Below are 9,278 nucleotides of genomic sequence, written 5' to 3'. Positions count from 1 at the left end.
CATCAAATCGTGTGAACCATCGATGAAGTCAACCATAAAGTCTTTTTCCATCTATATATATCATGCACTATCATTCGTATATGACTTCCTGACTAGTCACATTTGGAACATTATTGTTCCAATTAATATACTGTGTATATATTATCATCATTATCACGATCATATACTTTTCTTTTGTCTAACTAACCTAATTTTAATACTACATGTCTAATCTTATTCGGTTATTTTCCTTAATATACACATTTTCACTTCACATTATCCTTATTAGTAAGTTAAGGTCACCTCATTTACTCATTTTCTCAACGTATAGTCCTACATATATACTACAACTTAAATAACATATATCTTGATTAGTCTCAATAGCTAGCCATGACCGTTGGAGGCAATGGTGGGCTCCACTTTGTGGTACGAGTCATCACGGGGCGGTGGTTCATGGTGTTTTCCACCCTCCTAGTGATGTCCATGGCAGGGGCTACGTACATGTTTGGATTGTACTCGCCGGACATAAAAAGGTCCCTAGGGTATGATCAAAGTACGTTAAACCTCCTTAGTTTTTTCAAAGACTTGGGGTCTACGGTAGGAATACCCGCCGGTCTACTTATGGAAATCGCACCACCTTGGGTGGTTCTAACCGTGGGTGCGATCCTCAATTTCTTCGGTTACTTTATGATTTGGCTAGCTGTTTCAGGCCATATAGCCAAGCCTGCCGTTTGGCAAATGTGCCTCTATATTTGTATAGGTACGTGTTTTTAATTAGTATTGATATGTTATGTTACATGCATTTTATCTTCAAATATATATATTAGCATCGATTTTATGATATTAATATTTGACACCATCATTCGTAAATCGTAACAAATAGCTAATCTCATATATTATGTCATTTGCTTAATATTGCCAAATTGAGTAGTTATCTTCGTATATACGTTCGCTATTTTAATATTAGATAAGTGTTAGCATTTTCTCTTGTTGAATCACCCTAGTTGTATTAGTCAATTTAAGAGTTTAAAATTGAATTACATTGTAATTATATGTCCATAAATATAATTTTCTATAAACCTCAAATCCCGTGTTTACACGTAAGACCTTTCAACTCTTAAATCGTCATTTACAATATATTCATTGAGAGTGTATTTGCATCATAAATTATTGTTTGAAGAACTAAGAATTATTGTTATGTTGTGTAAATTACCTTTCTTATATACGGATATGAGTACTAGTTACAACATGTATATAAGACCTTTTTCCCAAATATTATACTAGTTTAGAAATGTAAACCTAGGAAGAGACACTAATATAATACATAACCATGCATAGAAAAGTAAGGAAGATTTGAACCCTACATCTCTAAGATAATAAGGTTACAAGTTTTATCAAGTGAGCCAGTCTTGTTTGGTACCAAGCTCTGATCGTCTCAATTTGCATCTTCCATTTGACCTTAAAATAAGAAATTTTTAATTAGATAAACAAGTGAAACAAGACTGAATAATATAATTATATTACGAAGTATACTAAAAATGTCATTTCAAATAGTCTTTTATATGAGGGGAATTATAGTCTAATTAATTAGGTGATGTATTGGGTTATATATTTCGTAGTTTAAATTTCAACAAGGATAAAATTATGAAGGAAAGTAGGCAACGAATGAGCAAGAGGGAACACTGAACAGGAATTTGCCCCTCCTAAATTTACGAGATTGCAATATCAATAGTTTTCTAGACAACGGCATCAAGTGATTTTAAATTTAGTCTAGTGGAGACGCAATTTGCCTTTATAAAACCATTTTTTTTCAAAAATAATTGTACTAGTATCATTTTGGATATGAGTCAATATATGACATATCTACATATTTTGTTTGACCCACGAATATACAGTAAAGCAACTAGTGCCACAAGGCCCACAACTCACCAAATAATGTGACAGCTCTAGAGAAAGGGGTCTTCGAGATAATGCATCCATGTATGTACCAAATTGGCTAATTATATGGCTAGAACAGATTGACTTATATTAGATTATTTTAAAATTGTCTGAGCATCCCAAAAATCCACCATTCGTTCATGCATCCGACCACACACCAAATTTTAATTTAGGTTTTAAATGAGCAGTAAGATAGTTATAGATACAACAGTTTGCATTATGATGAATTTACATTTTTTTTTTTAACCGAGCTTTGTATGCTTTAGCAATTATATATATATAGAATATAGCCTAATCCTTACTTTTTTCGTAAAGTTATATGTACTAAGACGGTTTTACACCTAAGTAATCTACAAAACGATGTTGAACAACTTAAACAAAAGTAATCCTCCAATGTTCTCATGAAAGACCTCTTATTTATTAATTTTAACTTGTTTAACAATTTCAATATTACATCCGTTTTATACTATTTGCAGCGATTAGACATTTTTTCTCTCTAGTTTATATCAAATCGTTGCAAATAGGAGGTAGTATATATTCATATGTCATGTTACTCATGTATAAAATTATAAATGACCAATCCTAGCCCTCATACTTACTAGCAAGTAACAGCAATAATAAGTTTGTCATGTTGCGATTGGGGTAGCTGTCTACTTATGTCTGTTATATATTCTCTGTGATTGAGTTATTATTGGTTAGTCGGTTGTCAGTTAATGTTGCTTGTATTTTAATATTAAATGATATAAGAGTCTTCAAAGGTTTTTTTATGTCTTATTATCAAATACTCACATCGTTCCGTTCCGTTCCGTTCCATTGAAATTGCCATAGGAAAATTGTTTATTTTAATGTGCATAAACTACTACTACTAGGAAGCTTCATACAAATCTATAATAATGAAAAAATGTAAAATTTAATATGGAGTAGTTTCCACTAAAGTAGTTTTAGATCCTATATTGGGTTGTTAGTGTCAACTTTTTTCTTATGAGTAGGACCTACATTTGATTAACCCTTTCGCATTGTAGTCGAAACTTTGTGACTATTTTTTAGAGAAATGAGATTGAACTCGTAATCTTAAAAGTAGAAAATTGGACACGTAATTAAAACCTCTGCTCTATTCTCCTTTATATAATCTTTGTATAGTCATCTTCAATTTCATACGGCATGATTTAGCTGATAATAAGGAGGGCATATTATTATAGGTAAGTTGATAAAGCATGAGCTTTTTCTATGCAAGTTTATCTTATTTGAAGTTAATTATAAATATCACTATAGAAATGAATATTAAACTATTAATCCACACATTGTCAGATCTTCATCAGTATAATTTCATTTCAATTAATCACATAATTTTTTTTAACCACTTTTGTATTAAAAAACCAACCAATTGAATAATACATCGAGAATCTTTGATAAAACAAAGTAAACTAACAAGCCTAGTTAAAAGCGCATGATCATATTATATTAAAAGTAAGACAGCTAACAATTCATACAACAACTTGATGAGAAAATTGATTACATGACCTAAATAATTCAACCTCAAATCCTGCAAAATCTGTTTGAATTCATACTTGCTCTCCAATAACATGGGCTAAGTCAACTATAAGGTCTCAATCTAGAAAAATATCCCAATAATAAACATTTTACAAAGAGAAAATTTGACCATTCACACTTTAAACAACGTTCCTATATATGGTCATAATCTTATCTACTTGCACATTAATTGATGATATTATACTAGTATACTACTATATGTGTAACATTATTTCTACATATATGTTCACTCTTACACTATAGTAAGCTCAACTTCAACTCTCCCTCCCTAAACAAATTAAGTAGCTTTTATTAGCGACGATGGTGGTTGATGGTGGCGGAGGTGGTGGTGGACTTAGTTTCGTAGTACGGGTCATAATGGGACGGTGGTTCATGGTGTTCTCCACCATCCTAGTGATGTCGGCGGCAGGAGCCACCTACATGTTTGGGTTGTACTCTAAGGACATAAAAAAATCCCTAGGGTATGATCAAACTACCCTTAACCTCCTTAGCTTTTTTAAGGATCTAGGGTCTACGGTAGGGATACCTGCGGGTCTATTGATGGAGATTGCGCCGCCTTGGGTGGTCTTAGCCGTGGGTTCTGTCCTTAACTTCTTTGGCTACTTCATGATATGGCTCGCGGTTTCTGGTCGTATAGCCAAGCCTTCTGTTTGGCAAATGTGCTTGTATATTTGCATAGGTATGTGTTTACTTTCTCTAGTTTATGCCTCTACTTAATTTTTTTAGAGTGCCAAAGCCAAAAAGCCTCTGCTTTCTCCAAAACTTTCTACAAAAATATGAAAAATCTTTACTTGAAGATCTCATATCTTTATATCTTGAAATTTTCATCATAATATAATACTTCGTATAATATAATGTTATGCGGAGTATTATATTATGATAAAATTTTCAAATATCATATCACCAGGCCATATTGATCGATTTTTTCTTCATGTTAATTAGCACTCAAAAGTTTAGGTTTATCTTTTAAAAGTATACATGTGCATAGTTAGTTTTGTTATTCTAACTTAGTAACTTATATTGCATCTTCAAAATTTATGTGGAGTTGGTAGAATCCATTTAGCTTTCAATGCGACCATTATTTTGAAATTTTGGAGTGCGAATTATATTATATTGTTGCCTTGTTGGTGGGTAAGTTACATTTGTTGAGTCGTCGGTGACTTTTAAACAAGGTGACTATTATTGGTGATACAACAATTGCATCTAGTCTAATATATTAATATTATGTGTTACTTTGTATATTTTTCTTAGCATATATCCTTGCACTTACATCATGTATATCTTTGAAAAGTCTTAGTAAGTAGTCCACACTATATTTAATTGCAAATGCCATTCATACTCTTCCTTGCCGGATGGTAATAAGGACTTTAGGCCTGTCAATAATATATAGACATGCAGTTATTACAATTTGATAAGGTTTGTCACGTCTACATCTCTAAATTAAGACAAGATGATGCATAAAAGTTTTTAAAATAACTTTTATAGTTTTTTTTTTCTTTGCTCACGTTAGATTCAAACACAATTATGATCTAAACTAGCTTAGATTGATGTATATCAAGAATAAAATTAATTAACACCGAGTGTACTCTACATTAATTAACCTCTTTCGTGACAATAGCCTAGACACCCTATAGGAATATCTAACGAATCTGATTAATAAGTCTCAAACAGTTACAACCTACACGTACGTACGACGTATTAATTACACTTATCTTAAATCTTATAAGAATATTTTTTTATTTTTGAGGCAAATATAAGAATAATTACTTGTAATTTTCAATAGCAATCTTTTGATATAATGAGCCGAGTGCCCAGGGACCATGGAGTCTATCTACCATCTACCTAGAACAACATTAAAAAGCAATAAATTATGTATCAATCTTGAATAAATAATTAGTCTGGTTTGTTTGACTTTGTACTTAGAGAAGTAGCTACTTGAACTAAATCACGTGTATTGGCGAGCTAGCTAGTTACAGCCTACGTACAAGAACAACTGAACAAGTAGAAGTTGCGGCAATTTTTTGTCATTTTGCGTAAATGTAGCTGGAGATATTCTAATAAAGTTATACAAGTAATTACGGTGTAGTAGATAATGATTATAATAAATCCAATATTCTGCTTTTTGTTTATTGCTCTAAGTACAGTGTTTGTTTTCTTATGGTGTATATTGCCAACTTTATTTAAATTTATTTAATTTTTTTTTTAATTATGATTTACCAAAACTTATAAAAGGCTTTGTTTGATCCTTTGCTAGCTTATGTTTTATTAGGAGTTTAGGACTCCTATTACTCATTTTCCATTTTGGTTCTTTTTTTTTTTTTTTTTGTTCTATTCACATTGTTTTATTCTATTTTTAGTGTACATCTTTTATCTTTTCGCCCTTTATTCTCATATTCTATAATTAACTTATTTCTGACAAAAATACACATTTTGTATATCATCTCTTTACCTTCATTTTACTTTGTCTTACCGTCAATATAATATTACAGTGAATATAAAAGAACCAAAAAATATATATAATAAGACAAATTTAACAAAAGATCCCGACATAGCTATATTATTTTTAGTATAACATTGGTCAAACATGGTATAAATAAATAGTGTAAAAGTCCATCACAAGTGGTGCATGCAAGTATTAAAGTACGGAAGAAGTTCAATAAAAATATCATTTGTGTACGTGTTTTCAATCAAAGTTGAAATGGAAGATCCATAATTAATAACTCATACATTTTGTATTGTGATATGTAGGTGGAAACTCTCAATCATTTGCAAACACCGGTGCACTTGTTACTTGTGTAAAGAACTTTCCAGAAAGCCGAGGAGTGGTCTTAGGGTTGCTAAAGGGTTTTGTTGGTCTAAGTGGTGCTATCATAACGCAACTCTACTATGCATTGTATGGTGGGAAGAACTCCAAAGCCCTAATTCTCCTCATCGGTTGGCTACCAGCCGCGATTTCACTAGTATTCCTACGCACCATCCGGTTTATGAAAGTTGTTAGACAAAAAAATGAGGTCAAATTGTTCTATGAGATTCTCTATATCTCCCTTGGACTCGCCGGTTTTCTCATGATCATGATCATACTACAAAAGCAGTTAAACTTCAAAAGAAGTGAGTTTGTAGCAAGTGGTGTGGCGGTAGTCATTTTGCTCCTTTTACCTATTTTAACTGTGGTCAAAGAGGAAATTAGGCAATGGAAGAAGAAGCGAGAATTGTTACAAAATGCTCCTAAGGTAGATGTCGTCGTTAACAATGGTGAGGATAAGGAAGACAAGGTTAAGGAGCTTCCTAATAAATCAACTCCTCTTGCATCCGATGAGGTAGTTGCAACATCAAGAGAGGCGGATTCCTGTTTTCAAAATGTGTTCCGTCCTCCAGAGCGAGGAGAAGATTACACTATACTACAAGCACTCTTTAGCACAGACATGCTCATTCTATTTCTTGCTACCATATGTGGAGTTGGCGGTACATTGACCGCGATTGACAATTTAGGTCAAATCGGGACATCACTTGGCTATCCGACAAAAAGCATAAGCACCTTTGTGTCCCTAGTGAGCATATGGAATTATTTGGGTCGTGTCGTATCAGGTTTTTACTCGGAACACTTATTAAAGAAGTACAAGATTCCAAGGCCTCTTTTTCTCACTTGCATGCTCCTACTCTCTTGTGTTGGGCACCTTCTAATTGCATTCAACGTTCGTAATGGGCTTTACGTTGCATCTGTGATTATTGGGTTTACCTTTGGGGCCCAATGGCCTTTACTCTTCGGTATAATATCGGAGTTATTTGGGCTCAAGTATTACTCAACTTTGTACAACTTTGGGTCAGTTGCAAGCCCAATAGGAGGTTACATTCTCAATGTGAGGATAACGGGCCATTTATATGATAAGGAGGCCAGAAAGCAATTGGATTCTTTGGGCCGGCCCAGGATAAAAGGGGAAGAGCTAAATTGTGTTGGGCAAGAATGTTTTCGTTTAGCATTTCTTATAATCACAGCAGCAACTGTTTTTGGTATGTTAATTTCATTGATTTTGGTGGTAAGAACAAGAAAGTTTTATAGGAGTGATATTTACAAAAAGTTTAGGGATGCGGCCGTAGTAGAGGAGGATGAGTTGGTAAATGGCGGTGCTATGGTGGCAACAAACGGAGCGAAAAAGGGGAAGACGACGAAGGTTGGAAGCTAAATGTGTTTAGTTTGGCAATTTTTCGAAAACATATGGGTAATATAGTGTAATGGTCATATATTAAGTACATTATTGATGCATGAAATGCATGGTAGACTGGTCTGACCAAGAAGAAGAGCGAAATATATCATTTATGTCTAGTGAATTTTTAAGAAATGACTATTGTAACGATGGTGAGTTAATATATAGATGAAGATAAAACACGATATGTTAATGTGTAAAGAGAAAATCGTTATATTAAAGTAACAAGTGTGACACTTTTATTTTTGATTTGTAGCAGTTTGTGCTCCTATTTTGCAATCTAGTATTGGGTACAATGCTAATTTCTTTGTGATGATAACGCCTATGAAAATTACGGAATATCAAGGATTAGCTGTTACGTGTTGCATAACAGACATAAGTCAAATTAGAACTTTTTATTATTATTATTATTATTATTATTATTATTATTTATTTATTTTTATTGTGAGCCTCAAGGACAAGGGTGGGAATCGATCCCAGATCTTCTGAAATCAGGAGGGAAGCTCTAACTACTTGAGCTATCTCTCACGACCTCACTCCTATAACATTTTATAATTTGAATGTATTTGGGCACTATTGATTCTTACAAAATAATATTGTACAGGATAGAAAGAATAACCAAGTCCAATTAATCATAGATTTGATCGATAAAGTATATATAAATTAATCCTGGGCTTTAACCATCTGCTTAAATTTAAGTATTACTCTTGTACTTTGTAGTCATTTTATTATGTTAAAATAACCTAACATAATTATAATGTTAATCTAAAAATCTGTATGTAATAAGAGTATTACATGATTTGCATCGTACTTATAATTGAAATGTAGGTGCAAAGTCGCAAGCTTTTTCAAATATTGGTGCACTTGTTACATGTGTGAAGAACTTTCTCAAAAGCCGAGGAGTTGTCTTAGCCCTTAAGCTTGCTAAAGGGCTTTGTTGGTCTCAGTGGCGCTATCATAACACAACTCTACTATGCATTGTATGGTGATGATGATGGAAAAAATTCTAAGGCCTTGATCCTCTTCATTGGTTGGCTCCTGCCGCGATTTCATTTGCATTCCTACATACCATTTGATATTTCAATTTGTAAGTCGAAAAAATGAGGACAATGTCTTTTACGATCTGCTTTATATCTCCCTTGGCCTATGGCCTCGCCGGTTTTCTCATGGTTATGATCATACTTCAAAACACCAAAACCTTCACATGAGGTGAGTACATTGGAAGTGGTATAGCCGTTATTCTTTTGCTTCTTTTACCTCTTTACAGCGTGATTAAAGAAGAATACAAGGTACAAAAAAAAAGTGGAGAGGAGTTGGAGAGTGTATCCAAGGTTAATGTTGTGGATTACTTTAGTCTATCTTATGATAACTTAATGAAAATCCGTCTTAATCATAGTTTTGTGAATTGCCTTTAATGCCTTATAGGAGATTTGTTTGTTATATCTTATACATGCATAAATTACTATTGCTACGAAGCATTATACAAATATTAATGTAAAATTACTATTTCTACACAACTTTATCTTATTTTATAAAATGAATTATATTTATCATCAAACAAATAAATTTTAAACTAAGCTAAGCTATTAATATATACATTGTCAGATC

The 9,278-nt window shown here is 32.8% G+C and overlaps 1 protein-coding gene across 2 annotated transcripts; it reads left to right on the top strand.

The window, feature by feature from the left end:
- The first annotated feature begins 245 nt into the window (after positions 1-245).
- LOC145588054 (protein NUCLEAR FUSION DEFECTIVE 4-like) lies at positions 246-7,923 on the top strand. 2 transcript variants are annotated; one of them, XM_081644697.1, is made up of 2 exons: positions 246-739; positions 6,217-7,923. In XM_081644697.1, exons 1-2 carry the CDS (start codon positions 370-372, stop codon positions 7,647-7,649), a joined length of 1,803 nt encoding a protein of 600 aa, XP_081500823.1. In that variant the 5' UTR covers positions 246-369; the 3' UTR covers positions 7,650-7,923. The 2 variants fall into 2 exon arrangements, with proteins under 2 accessions (XP_081500823.1, XP_081500822.1); XM_081644696.1 differs by lacking the exon at positions 246-739 and adding an exon at positions 3,633-4,147.
- The last annotated feature ends 1,355 nt before the right edge of the window (positions 7,924-9,278 follow it).

The sequence above is a fragment of the Chenopodium album genome, chromosome 17 (assembly GCF_948465745.1).
Source record: "Chenopodium album chromosome 17, dcCheAlbu1.1, whole genome shotgun sequence".
In the NCBI taxonomy this organism is placed as follows: Eukaryota; Viridiplantae; Streptophyta; class Magnoliopsida; order Caryophyllales; family Amaranthaceae; genus Chenopodium; species Chenopodium album.
The sequence above is the reverse complement of the archived record's forward strand: the minus strand, read 5'-3'. Positions and strand labels throughout refer to the sequence as shown.